Below are 14,534 nucleotides of genomic sequence, written 5' to 3'. Positions count from 1 at the left end.
TAAGAATAAAGAATTGTGTTCAAAAATCTACTCGTTACGTACATACACAGAATTTGATTGACCATTCAGAGCAAAGAAATTTTTGTCCTGATGGGCTAATCAAACGCTACTTTATTCCGATACGTAGATTTTTTGAACGCACCTTTATTGCTCAAGTTCTATTGAAAACGTATCTTTTTTCAAGTCGGAGTAATATTTGATTTTTAGGTTACTTCTGCTTAAAAGTGTTGGAAGTATGTTTGTTCGTCAGAAATTACTGTTTAATACGGTAACAAAGTATGCGAAACAGAAAAGGTATATCTCCGCTATCAGCGAAGGAAAGGATGAAGCCAAAGACATGACAGAACCGGTGTATCCACCCATCGAAGACTTAAACTGGAAAGCTATGTCGAAGAGGAAAAAGCAAGCTTGGCATGAAAAGATCAAAAATATAAAAACTGTAGAAGAGAAGCTGGTCGAGTTTAATATGCCACGATATTATGGTTGGAAATCGCTGTTTTTAAATGAACATGTAATACCATACAATTCTTTGTCACATGCACAGTATATTACGAGGACACACATCATCAAAGAGTCTGGTCTTCCATCATATTACAACAATGTAATTCCTACTGAGCAGTTAGATAGAATTGTACAAACAATAAAAAATGATATAGAAGATGATATAATCTTTGAACATTGTATCAGAAGGTTGGTATATATTTTTATTATATTTTGTTGTTGTGAATTAAAAGTATTCTTTTATTTATAATATAGGGACCATGCAAATGTTCAATTTATCTATTGATATATCTGTTTATAGTTACTATTATTGAGTATTTACAATTATTTATTTATTTATGTTCAACTTGCATAGCTTTGAAAGTTATTTTTTTTCTGAATATATTATAATGTTGCAGAAGAGAGCATGAAATTGATGTTAATATATCAGATGAACATATTGCGAATTTAGAAAAGGAAACAAAAATAAAAAATAATATATGTCAAGCACTCATTCAAAAAATTAATAGAACAATACTGATACATCTCTCTTCTATGTATCCACATTTATTACAAACTGAAGTTGATATTGAGCCAAGATTGGAATCATCTTGGTTTGCTGGTGGTATAGATCCTCCTCCCTTTAAGAAGAGATACAGAAACAGATTTAAATATTTAAAGGATTCTATTGATGACCCGGTAGATTTGCCTGTTCAATATCTGGGTCAGCCTGCTATGCATTTGAGATATAAGCATCCTCTGAAAGAGATTATTCCTCTAAGTGAATGCACAGATTCAGCTTTGGATGTACCTACATTCAAAATATGCCCTTTGGTATTGACTTATAGACTTGGTCGTAGACATTTGACTAATATACCTGGATTTTGGCCTGGTGATGAAAATGAATTTGGACTCTTATCTTATCATAATTGCACAAGTTTGCAAAGAAGATCAAAAAAATACAATGATACATCTGAAGCACTTACTGTACAAGCAATATTAGCATCTTATAGTTGGTTATTGTCACAAGCCTGTTATCAAGGTATCTGTATGCTTAATATTATGTTTTAAATACTAATTTGAATATTAATTAAACTTTGAATATTAATTTTATACTTTATATATATTTTATATATTTTATATATATGTAAAATTTCAGGTTTCTCTACTTTTAATGATATTGCATATCCCTTAACTACCCAAACGGTTATAACAGATGGGCAATGGTGGTCGTTCTTTGTATACCAACTTAATACTACATTGGTACACTCTGAATACGCTGATGAAAATCCAAAACGTAACCTGTGTTGGGTCACAGAACCGATAAAATTATTTGATAAGATAGAAAATGAAAAAGTTTATGGTTTAAATGAAGAAGTCCTCAAGACTTTGATTAAATATTACACAAATATTCCTGAGGAAAGAATAGGTGTAGATTTGAAACCATATTTAGGGGAATCTATAAAACTAATAGCCAATATAAAAGGTAATAAAAGAAGAAATTGGCTTGAGAAACAGTATAAGCATCTTGTGTGTAACAGGCCAAGACACAGGTGCGTAATGACAGTATAAATAATATTAAAAATATAAGATTAGAATAACGTTACAATATTAATAAAACGAAATATTATTTTAATAATTGTGTATATATAAAATATTTTAATAAGAATAGAGATTTTAATGACAGATAATAGGAATATGTATATTTATTAATTCATTATTTGCAACATATTTTTTTTTAGACGAATACCGGAAATATATGATTGGCAAAAGATCTATCTTATACGAAATAAAACTCGTCCTATGGATAAGAAACGAGAACCATGGGAATTTGGTATCAGAATGTTCAAACGTAGATTAGATGATCATCAGCCACCCTATATACCAAGATGCTTACGAACGAATCCCAAGAAGAGAAAGATAGGACGATGGGCGGAAACGTATTATCCATGATTACAAGTACGTATAATATTACATTGAATTTATAAATATACCAATGATTAAAAGATAATTATATTTATATTAATTTTTATAACCATATATATGTCCACACAACATACAATCCATCTTTATTCCTTAAAATTTATTTTTATCAATCTATCTTTATTCCATAAAAAAGTTGTACAAAATATTGTACAATGTTTCGTCCTTTCCTTTAAGAAAACTGAAAAATTTTATAGAGGTATTCTCCATTTGTATTTTACATGAATATATATGTATTTTACATGAATATATATTACTGCTCTGCCAAATATGATATTGTATGGAAAGATTTTGCAGGTAAGTTTATGTTTATTATTTTGCTTTCAATCTTATTTTTGATTGTCAAAGCAACAGGCTCATCATTTCTATAACAAAAAAGAAAATTTGAATTAAATATTTTAAAAAATTTAATGAATACCAAAACATGCACTAATTTAGAAAATAATTAGTAAATATTATTCTTTAAATTGCTTTAAGAATAAACTATATTATTATATATCATATTGAAATTAGTAACGTAAATATATTTACTAACTTGTTAACAATCACGACAATAATTTTTTGTTCAGGCGTCAAGAAAGCTATTGATTCAGTTGTATTGTTTTGATCGAAAGAAGATGTTTCTTCTCTGGAAAAGATTCTATAAGAACCGCGTGTTACAAACTTGCTAAAATGAGAAATTGCATAGAACATAGGCTGTTTATAAAACTGATCTTTTTGCGGTATTACAATAATAGGTGAATCCACATTATTTTGAGCCCAATTTGGTCCACCACTCTCATTGAGCGCTAAATTCCAATCTATCCATCCACTCACCCAATGTAATAAGTTCTGGAATTATATTCTCATGAATTTTATAATTTAAATTAAAAACAAAGCATCTCAAAAAAAAAAAAAAAAAAAAATATTTATATCATTATTGTTTTTCAATAATGAAATTAACGTATCTTATATATAAAACAAAATTCTGTATAATAGATCTAAACTGGATTATTAAGTAATACTATATTTGAACTTTATATCTGTAAAAATTTTTGACGTGCATTTAAAGTTAAACATTCTGGATAGATTCTTATTTTACGTTTATATTAAAAACATTTTCATAACTAATGCAAAAATAAGCTAAATCTGAAATCAAATGTCTATATATATTTCGATTTAGAATATAAATTTATTAATTTTATGACATATTAAACAAACCTCTATTATATCTTCTATATATTCTTCTCCTCGTTTCCATGATCCTAAATCTACCTTTGGCCCGAAAGGATCGGTACCAGTACTACCTGTGAAGCGAAAATTATGTAAATATTTTAAGGTTTTTTTTTTAAAGTTATTACAATTCTTTATCATTTTCATAACTTATTGTGGAACATTTAATTAATTATGTTTACCGGTGCATGCCTCGGTCATTATTAAAAATTTGTCTGGATATTTATTATGCGTAATGGTTATTCTGTCTGGTGAAAATATCTGATCTGCATACCAATGGACCGCAATACCGGAGAATAACTCTTTAGCCTTTTGATTTTGGAACATTATGTCGGGATACCAAGGTAATTCGAAACGTTGATCGTCCATTGCTATATAAAGAAGATCTTTGTATTCGGACAAAGTTGGAGCTAAATAATTTACGGACCATTCTGCTTCTTCAGTGGGCATCCATAGCATAGCATTAAAAGGAAAGAATGGGATAAGTCCGTCTAATGGCTCGTTGCCGGGCGTTATACCCCATATTTTTATACCACGCTCTTTGTACGCGTCAAAGAATTTCTTGATGTAATTAGCATAAAGTTGCTTATATTCAGATTTTAAGGTACCTGTTGAATCATTGTGCATTATATATTTTATATTTATTATAACATCCAACCAATTATTATAACATCTCGTCTATCTCTCGTATTAGCATATTCGCAAATAAAAAAAAAATCAATTTTTTAATTACATTTTATCGTTGAAAAAAATATTCACTTGTTGATAGTATTAATAATCTTGTAAAAAATCCGATTTTCTTGAAAAAAATTTTGTACTTTATCCCAATCATAATTACCCCACTTTATGTTGTTGGTGTTTTTCATCCAGGGGGGAGCAGACCATGAAGTAGTTAATATTTTTAGATTGTCTGAATCGGGCATAATACTTTCGATATGATGTAGATATTCGATTTTATAGTCATCTTCCTCCACGAGACTGAAATTACTTAATGTAATATCGCCGGGTACGTCGTCGTATGTATATGGTCTCGTTGAGAAGTCTGTACCCGCGATAGGTAGTCGGCAATATGTATATCCGATACCAGTGGAACCAAAATACGACCTGAAAATATAATTATATGTGAAAGATGATCATGAAAAAAGAATTAAATTCCGTTAAATAAATTTGTGGCGACTTCCTAAAATTCGACACATCATTGCTCAATTATTTTACTCCCGGATGGTTTTCGATTTCATATTTCAATACCAGTTAACATATTTTGTTCAATTCCGACACTATAGAAATATATTTATCATTCTAAAGAATCGTAATCTGCAAAATTCGTATTCATCAATTTTTCTACTAGCAAACAAGAAATTATTATAAATCAGAGATTAACACACTTTTTTTAAAAAACTGTCTTATAACTGCGCTAGCTAAATTATGTTTATTAATGTTTAGTAAAATTTACCTATTGATCTTTAAAATAGATGTTTTGTATTTATTAAATGGGTTTTTCTAAAAAAAAACGCGAATAAAAACTTTAATATTAAAGGAAAGAGGTTTAAAAAAGTTAGTTTTGTGAAATAAAATAGAGGAAATTGAAAAACAGAATAGATTTTCATAATATTTAAAACACAAGTGACATCCAAGTTTTAATATAGATGTTTGAATGATATTTGCGAAATAATGACTTTGATAAGTTGCCGCTTCTCTGTGAAGAACAACGGCAAGAGAATATATTTAAAATTCATTATATCATTAATGTTTATTATGATTTCCTGGAGTTTCGTCGCTTTTTAAACAGATATTGTTTCTGTTCTTAAATAAAATTAATTACATACTCAAGCAATTTGTGTTGAGTCTCATTACTGAGAGTTCTAATATTGAGTGCAGCGGCATCAGTCATTGCTCCACCGAATCCAAATATTTGTTGATACTTCAGACTACTGTCTATTGTGAGAACTTTAATTCTCTCAGACTTATTTTTAATTTCATCCTCGTTGGAGAAATTGTTAATGGAATATTCCATCATTTTGCCATCTTTGGTAGAAATATACCAGAGAAACTGATCCGTTTGCAGTTGCGGCATCTCTATTGTGTCACAATATGTCGAATTACAGATGCACACATTACCCTTTTCTCCAAATGAAAGTGGTATGCATCCATCGCCTACAAGATAAACAAATTTCAAATTAAATGTTCTGATATTTACTATCATTCTTTTTATCGACAAGCAATGGAAATCTTAAAAAAAATCTAAGATTTTGTAGAAATATTGACTATGCTGTGTTGAGAAAAAATAACTTTATTTGCCAAATTATATTTGGTTATTTTAATAAAGCTCAAATTCTAATGTTGATTATATGCGAGTTTTTAAATGAATTATTAAAAATTTTTATTTATAGTTTTGAATAGGTATGTTGAAGTGAGAACTATTTAACAGATATAAATAGGCCATATTTTCGTTACGTAAAAAGTATAATGAATACGATTATTTCAAGATTAGATACATATAACAATTTTATATAAGTTTTTTTATAAAAGTTTTCAGAAGATATTTTACGTATAATATTTTGTATTTTTCTTTCTTTTTTTTTGTACAAAATATATCGAAATTTCAAAAAACAAAAAACTTGTTTTATTGTAATATTGATAACGTTTAAATAAAAAAAAAAAAAAATGTAATGTTTTTCTCGTGAAAAATTTTACTTGTGATGATTAAAAGAAATTTTCATGTTCGAAAATAAAATGCAAAGCCCGATTGCGTGTATTGAACATTACTTACCTTTTACTGCAGCAAAGACGGCAATCAGAATTATGGCACGTAGCATTTTCAATAAGACGACAAATCTGAGAATGTATGATAAAGAAAAATATATATTAATCTCTTTTGACCTTGAAGAAAATGTTTTATCATATCAAAATCTTTAGTCAAATTATCAGTATCTGTTTGTATATGTGATACTATATTTGTGTGCGATGTCATTTTAACTACGATAACTATTACGATAACTGTCATCGAGTCAGTCAAAAGACTGTATGTTATTTAATGCTACTCACCATGTTTTACTTAACCGACAGTGTTTCATTCTTTATTTTTCTTATAATGTGTATTTATATATAAAAATTTTACTACGCGTTCACTTTTACTTTCACAAGCGAAGTTTTATTTATTCTTTAATAATTTACGTTTATGAGTATATGATTTTCAATGAGAGAGAATTTCGGATGTAAAATCGATTAATCCTCAAAAAGAAGGCTTTTCTATTTTATGTTTCTATCTATATATTTAGTTTTTGTTCACTATATGTCCCACCTGATATAATATATCTTCAAATATTTTCACTAGTCTTGATGTAGAAGCAGAGAATACTTCTCCGTTCTTTAATGGTTCTTGAATGACGATTGAAAAATAACGCAACGTTATTTTTAACGTTGATAATCATATGCCTATCAGAACACATGGTGATAGACTGTTTCCGCGAATTTATCAGTAATAAGATTTTAACTAATGCACATAATGTTATTTCAAGAAACAACCTTGAATTCTGACAAGCTGACAAGCTTGATTGACAATGCACAAAATGTGAGAAATGATCTTTGAATAATTTCCAAGTCAATGTTTCTTTCAATGTAATTCTATTGATATTACATCATTAGATGAATTGATATAAAGTATATTTAGATAATAGCTTAAACTTAAAATGGTAAAATTATTTGCTATGTTTACTGTATATGAATTTTTCAAGAGCGCGGTTTCAGGAAGTCAATACAAAAGAAAAAGTCAATACAAAAATATTCAATATAAATCAATATAAAAATATTACTGCCAATTGTGTTGTGTGTTACTAACAATGTATTTATGTTAATTCGATGCAAATGTATTATAAATACATTGAAATTATGCAAAATATATAATCATTCATTATATATCGTACATACATTTTTTAAGAAATTTTCAAAAGAATATTTTCAAAAATTTACATATTAAAGATGAAAACATTTTTGGACTTGAAGTTTCATTAATGGAAATATTTGTGTGCCATAATTTAATATTTGGGCGTATTTGTGTGACATAATTTAATATTCTTGAATTTAAGTTAGTGCATTAATTAATAACTGATATTACTGACACATTATCCAAAAATTTGTTCTATAATAGGGGTCTCATGTTATAAAATTAATTATATAAAATATCATAACATACATTGCTAAAAGTATTAATCGTTCTATTGCTGTTGTGTCGAATCGGTTGTCCTCTAAAATTGATTTTTTCTTCAATTATAACAAAGTTTTAATTTTGAAATGTTTAAGATTTTTTTAATTTTGCAATTGTGGATGGCTTTGTACTTATAATTCAGAATATTATTCTTTAGATCATGAGAGAGAGAGAGAGAGAAGAGAGAGAGAGAGAGAGAGAGAGAGAGAGAGAGAGAGAGAGAGAGAGAGAGAGATTTGTCTTGGACATTGTTGTTCATTTTTCTTCATAAGTAATCACTTCATCAATTTTTATTATATTACAGTATATACTTTGTTGTGTATGCTCTTAAAAACTTATCCATAATATTTTTATTTTTTTCAACCGCAATGAAAATATATTTTGTTGATAGAGAGCAATTTAAATTCATATCTTTAAAAATTCTGTAAAATCTTAGAATTTTTGTACAAGTTTCATCAACAGATCCTCACTTTATTTTTATCAACTTCTATCTCAGAAAATGTAATATATTTTGGAAGATTATTAATTTTGTTACAAAATTTGTAACAAAACATTTAATAAAAATGAGCAATTAGCTTGAGAATTACGCGATTAGGGTTTTTTTGAGCTTCGGATCTTAATTTTGTTAAATCGGTGGAACTACAGTACTATTGCGAAGTTAATCGAGATAATTACGAACGTAAGCGTAATCAAACGTTATCTGCTCCTCGTTAAGCTCGTTTTTACAAGAAATTTTTTGTAATTAACTCTCTCCCCACGAAATCGCACCGCTGCCGCCGTTTCTGACCGTGCACAAGTTTTTGTCTTCCACTCTGCCGACTTTTTGTACGTATCTATCAAGAAATTAGACTGCCGTTAGATAGGTAAAGCTGAAGAATTTAAGTAGGTACGAAAAAGAGAGACGCTATATACAAATGACAATTGTTTTCTTTTTATTAATGATTAATCTAAGAGAGAGTCATATAGGAAAAAATGAAATAAACTTTGGAATCAACTTGACATTTAGTGCTTTGAGAATATGTAGTCCTATGAGCATTTATACTCCGTATATTCTCGCTAAATTTTTGGTACGCGAGACTTAATCTCGACCAGGACGAGTCGGTCGTTGTCGTTATCATCATTGTCATCATTGTAAATAACGGCAGGGGATCGCGACGACGAATGAGATAAAGGATAAAGGATTCGAGAAGTGTGGCATATTCAATTTTGTAACAAAGCGATACGTCTTTTTTGTCGAGTGTCGCGCGGTCGCTTGCGTGCGGAATTGTCGCAGCCGCGTCTCTCGCTCGGAGAGACGCTTATCCGCTACGGCCGCGAGATCTCGGCTTTTTGCGAGACACGCAACAAAATTTACGAGATGGTATCGTCATTTTCGTCACGTAGCTGCACGTCGATGAACGGGACGTGCCGCTACGTCTGTTCGGCATCGTCATCGTCACCGTCTCGAAACGCAGGAAATTGAAAACACTAAGGCGCGCGCCCTCGATACCTTTCGCACGTACAAATGCAGATTCGCTCGTGCGTTTCGAGCATATGCTTGCAGATTTCCCACGAGATGCGCCAATGCAATTTTGCACGTTTCTGTTAAATCTTCGTAGATTTGCAAAGCTTACGCGTTTCTTGCGCCATGATCATGCCTCTTAATTGTAAATGGACTTACAGTGTAAAATTCTTTACTTACATTGAAAGCTCTGAAGCTCTTATCTGACAAATTATGCAGTTTGTGAAGATTTTCCACAACGTGATAAAGTAAGAAATAGAAATGACGCATTTTCTTAGCTCGTTGCAAAATGTACGATATAATAAAATAGCTTGTTTGGAAAATAGTGATTTTAAAAAAAATATTTATAAATGCCGGAAAATAAATTGTCAAACGATATGTAATATTAAACGAACAAAAAGAAAGCCAAGGTTTATTTACAAATGTAATTTATTTACAAATGTAATTAATTAAAAATAGTGCTAATGGATATCTGTCCAATCGGATCCTAATGATTGATAAGCATCGCGCTCTATTGCGTAAATTTTATTACACATCGACAATATCGAATACGATTGATGGTAATATAATTCTGGCACACAGCGATGTATATTTTAATATAACTATATCGGAGATGTTTGGTACAATTGACACGAAAATCCGTGTCGTAGCTTTAATATATATATATTGTATATATATATAACTTGCATTTAAAGTTTTTTAACTTATATTATAATTTGTACTTTAATTAATAATATAAATATTATGGATTTTTGTGCAGAGACTCTATAATAATTTAAATATCTTTGTAAGTGCGACAAACTTTTCAATTTGTAATGCTCTATAAAAATAAAAATAAGTATTGATGTTAATCGCGATGTGCGAATCGATCGGTATGCAAATTCATATTTGTCGGCAAATTGTTAAAATTAATAATGCCACGTGAAAGGCACGAATTATATTAATGGACTATACATCGGTGAGAATGCGTTGATTCGCGCGAAATTTATTGCTCGCACTTATCGTTGAAAATTTTGGACGAAATTCGTTCGATTCACGCGTCATTTAACAGAATGCATTGTGCATTGTCAACTGGATAATTTGGCGAATCATTCTATCGCTCGTGCAAAATATACAAAATTTAGAGACGCGGCAGGACGCGATACAAACTTATGAACACTCCATCCGCGGAAATAATAACGATACCGCGTCGGAAATAATTGAGGACGCACTGCGAAATCTCGCCGCATGCGAATTGCAATCTGTATTTTGAGAATCTCATTTGTATTGCATGTGATTCGTTTTTCGACTGCATTCGGGAAATGTAAATTACATGATATTATTGAAATCAATAGACTGAACCGTTAACTGCAGCTGAGCTGCATGTAGGGTATCATCGGTTGCATATGCGACCGGTGCGTTACGAAGAAAAAAAAGGCAAGAAGAAAGAGAAAGGGAGACAGAGAGAAAAGGAGAAAGAGAAAAAAAGAGAGAGAAAGAGAGAGAGAACGCATTTCGCAAATGCGAATGCATCTTGCCATTTTATTTCACTCTTAAAGCGGCTCCTGCATTCCGTGTTCACTTCACTTTATTTATCGACTGCATCCAGTCTCTTGCACACATTCATCATTTTAATCATGACAAAATCAGCGTTGACAAGTAAACGCTTTTACATTATAGATCGGCTGAGTTTTTTGAATAATCTATTCGACAACAAAACTGTCTGTTATAAATTGACAATATTCGACAGCCGAAACAAGATTTCCATAAATGGACAAGAGAGAGATGAAATTGTTTTAAATTCTATTTAAGTATTTTTGCTGAAAATACTACAATTTTTAATTTAATTAAATTTAATGAAGTTATTTATAAAAAATGTAAATGTTTTATAAACAACTTCAGTTTTATATTTAAGCAATAACGTATAGTAAAGACAAAGTAATAAATAATAATTATTTGTCACTTGCACAGTTCTGTTACAAGATACATGAATATGATACAGAACAATTGAATATGTATAGCCTAGCTATCTAACTAGTTATCGCTGTGAAAAATATGTAGAAGCATGAGTTTGTGGCATACCAAATGTTTTATGTAATACTTTGGTACAAAGTTTAATAACCATTCTAGAGTTAAATTTATATATATGTGCACTTGTTACTGTGATATATATACACTATTGTGATATTTTACAGAAATTTATGAAAGCTTTTAGATTTTCAAATATCTTTCTTTTTTAATAAAATATTAATTTCTTTTTTTGCTCTCTCTCTTTCTCTCAAAAACATACAGATTGAATTTGTATTTAAAAAGCTTTTAGATTTTCAAATATTTTTTTTTTTATAAAATATTAATTTCTTTTTCTTGCTCTCTCTCCCTCTCTCTCTCTCTCTCTCTCTCTCTCTCTCTCTCTTTCTCTCAAAAACATACAGATTGAATTTGTATTTAAAAAATGATAATTCTTATATAAGGAAATATATTATTCTATACATATGAATTACTATCTTCTATAAGTTATACTTTCAAAAAATTATTGTCGGGTTTATTGTTCTTATAAAATTTAATATTCTTTGAATCGGGAATTTATGCTTTTCAAATTAGCGTTGTCAATATTTCAAGACATACGTTCGGAATTTCTAATACTATTGAATAGTAATGTTTTGATTGGCAGCATTGCAATTCACGATGATTCTATACTAAGCACAATGTGAAACAATCCGCATGATATCATTATTATTCACAAATTACGAAAATATATCTCAGAGTTACATTGAGTATTTTCATAGCTATTGAAAATATTATTTCCGTATTAGAAAATATTATTTTAATAAGAATGATCATTCAGATATAGAATAAATAAATTCATTTCTATCGAAAACTGCACATTTTGTATATTTCTTTTTTAAAACAATTCATTGTTCATTACTCATGATTAAATTCGCGACTCGCGGCCGCACACTTCCGTAAATATGTCGAACGCAAATCCGCATTACCGAATAGAACGGTGGACGAAATCGGACGTCATAATATGCGCTCTATTGCTTGCCGACAGCTGCTTTGCATAGCCGCTTCAGATTGCATCAATGCATATTTTGTTTAACCATAAAACGTCATCTATTCCCTTCATATTTGGCCTCCATTTTCGAATATCGTAACTAAAATGACAATTTCCCAAACCGAAAAATAATCTTTTCTTACGATGAATTTATGATAATGAAATATTTATTTCGAAATGACAAATATACTTTTACTAGAGGAAAAAATGGAGGTGATGCTTTGTTAATATGTTATAATATTAATTATACAAACATTATATTTTAACAAATGCGTGATTAAATTTATATTATTACATCGAGTAACATCATATCTTCATTACTGATCTTCGAATACGCGGTATGACTTATTCTCAGATGCACGTTATGTAATAGAAATATGATATTTATTCGAAGAAAAATCTGTACATTTCGCGCGTCTTTATTTGTGTGTGTGGTTTCTTGCATGATTGTGAAATATATATATATATATATTTTGATTCTAAAATTATATAAATACGATTAATCACACGCGTAACCGCATTTCGGATTACTAACATAATCGGATAACGCAATGCGCTATATTGTAGCAATTCGAGTGCAAATTTTAGCTGTTCGATCCATTCCCTTAAAATTACCGGCAACAAATCGAAAACCGATATGCCGAGCTGCCTTCGAGATGAATCGTTATCTCCTCTTCACCGAAAATAAAATTCCGGTCTCATCGTCGCACCTTCTTTTCTAGGATTAAGGAAAGAAGGACATCCCTGTTCTTCTCGTGCACAGAACCCTGCGGGCATCATGCGAATCGCGATTTCTTTTGGAGATCGACGATAAATCAAGCTTAAAATTGCTTTCGCGCTATTCTCGATTATTCGTCCCCTTCGAAAGCGCCGTTTTCCTTATAATAGGCTTGCAGAATATTTTGAACACCCCAGCAGTTCTACACCATTTTTCGGTAAAATTGAAACATCGCAAGAGATTCGATTAACGCGCCGTTTTTTGTGGTTATATTCGGTAAATCTGCAAAATTTGGATCAATCTTTGTTAATTTTCTTGTTTAATTTAATATTACGCCATTCGGTCTGCAAGAAACAAGCCGTTTTTCCATTTGCTATAGTTTTCGATGAATGATAATTAGAAAATTACCCAATTCTACATATGTGAAACATGAAGAGTTTTATTTATTAAATTTGACTTTTTATTTATGCCATTATTCTTAAAATTAAAGAGCTGTTGATTATATATAATATTATATATATATATATATATATATATATATATATATATATATATATATAATAATAATATATATATAATAATAATAATAATATTATATATATATATATATAATATTGATTATATCTTAAAACTACTTATATTAAAGTTTTTAGATGACAAACATAAAGAGATTTGTAGCTTTCTTCGTCTTTCTTTCTGCGCAGTATCAATGTATCAATTTACGTTTTAATTATCAATATATATAAATACGCGTGATAATATCAGTGACACGATAAGCATACAATATATATAGTACACATAACACATATAATAATACGTGGTAAGTAGAAATATCGTACCTGATGATTTTAAGAGAAAAAAATTTCCGATACTCCGAGACGCAACATGAGGAAAACGCTGGTCTCTCAAGATAAGTCGGAAAGGCCGATTGCGTAATGCTGTCGTGGGTGATCCATTTCTTCGTCAGTATGATGGCGCATGGATACTTCGTTGAATTCCCCTTGAAATTGCTTCCCGGCTGGATACGTCCTGCCTTTTGTAACAGCATACTGAACAGCTTGTTCCGGCGGGTAGACAGCTCGATAAGTGGCTACGATACGAATGAGGAATCTCCGCGCGGTGCTTTGTATAAGTCGGTGGCTACATCGAAGTATATGGTTACGATGATAGCGGGCTCAATAATATATCAAAAACATGAATAGTTTAGAATAATAAAAACGATGGAAGCTGTAGAAAATTTGTATTTCAGTTGCATTTAAATTCTTATAAGAGATCGCATTATTATTTATTGAAATTTTGTGTTAAATAAAGATTTTATTTAACATATAAGAGGAGAGAACATGCGGATTTTTATAGAATAGAAAAGATCTCATTTTCTCTTTCAAAGAGCAGATATATCTAA

General features: G+C 30.0%; 2 protein-coding genes across 4 annotated transcripts; one reads left to right on the top strand and one right to left on the bottom strand.

Moving 5' to 3' along the window:
* The first annotated feature begins 130 nt into the window (after window positions 1-130).
* Window positions 131-3,214, top strand: LOC126850368 (39S ribosomal protein S30, mitochondrial). 2 transcript variants are annotated; one of them, XM_050593289.1, is made up of 5 exons: window positions 131-690; window positions 900-1,522; window positions 1,640-2,033; window positions 2,223-2,439; window positions 3,033-3,214. In XM_050593289.1, the coding sequence occupies exons 1-4, from the start codon at window positions 236-238 to the stop codon at window positions 2,431-2,433; spliced, it is 1,683 nt and encodes a 560-aa protein (XP_050449246.1). In that variant the 5' UTR covers window positions 131-235; the 3' UTR covers window positions 2,434-2,439; window positions 3,033-3,214. The 2 variants fall into 2 exon arrangements, with proteins under 2 accessions (XP_050449246.1, XP_050449236.1); XM_050593279.1 differs by lacking the exon at window positions 3,033-3,214 and having other exon boundaries at window positions 2,223-2,491.
* On the bottom strand, window positions 2,472-14,232 carry LOC126850284 (lysosomal acid glucosylceramidase-like). Of its 2 annotated transcripts, none has more exons than XM_050593128.1 (8): window positions 13,972-14,232; window positions 6,446-6,510; window positions 5,502-5,829; window positions 4,514-4,779; window positions 3,858-4,283; window positions 3,664-3,749; window positions 2,999-3,294; window positions 2,472-2,828 (listed from the first exon to the last, which is right to left on the bottom strand). In XM_050593128.1, exons 1-8 carry the CDS (start codon window positions 14,178-14,180, stop codon window positions 2,717-2,719), a joined length of 1,788 nt encoding a protein of 595 aa, XP_050449085.1. In that variant the 5' UTR covers window positions 14,181-14,232; the 3' UTR covers window positions 2,472-2,716. The 2 variants fall into 2 exon arrangements, with proteins under 2 accessions (XP_050449085.1, XP_050449095.1); XM_050593138.1 differs by lacking the exon at window positions 13,972-14,232 and adding an exon at window positions 6,977-7,064.
* Window positions 14,233-14,534: the final 302 nt, after the last annotated feature.

This window comes from Cataglyphis hispanica, chromosome 1, assembly GCF_021464435.1.
Source record: "Cataglyphis hispanica isolate Lineage 1 chromosome 1, ULB_Chis1_1.0, whole genome shotgun sequence".
Lineage (NCBI taxonomy): Eukaryota > Metazoa > Arthropoda > Insecta > Hymenoptera > Formicidae > Cataglyphis > Cataglyphis hispanica.
Note: the sequence above shows the minus strand (reverse complement) of the source record. Positions and strands in the feature narration are given on the sequence as shown.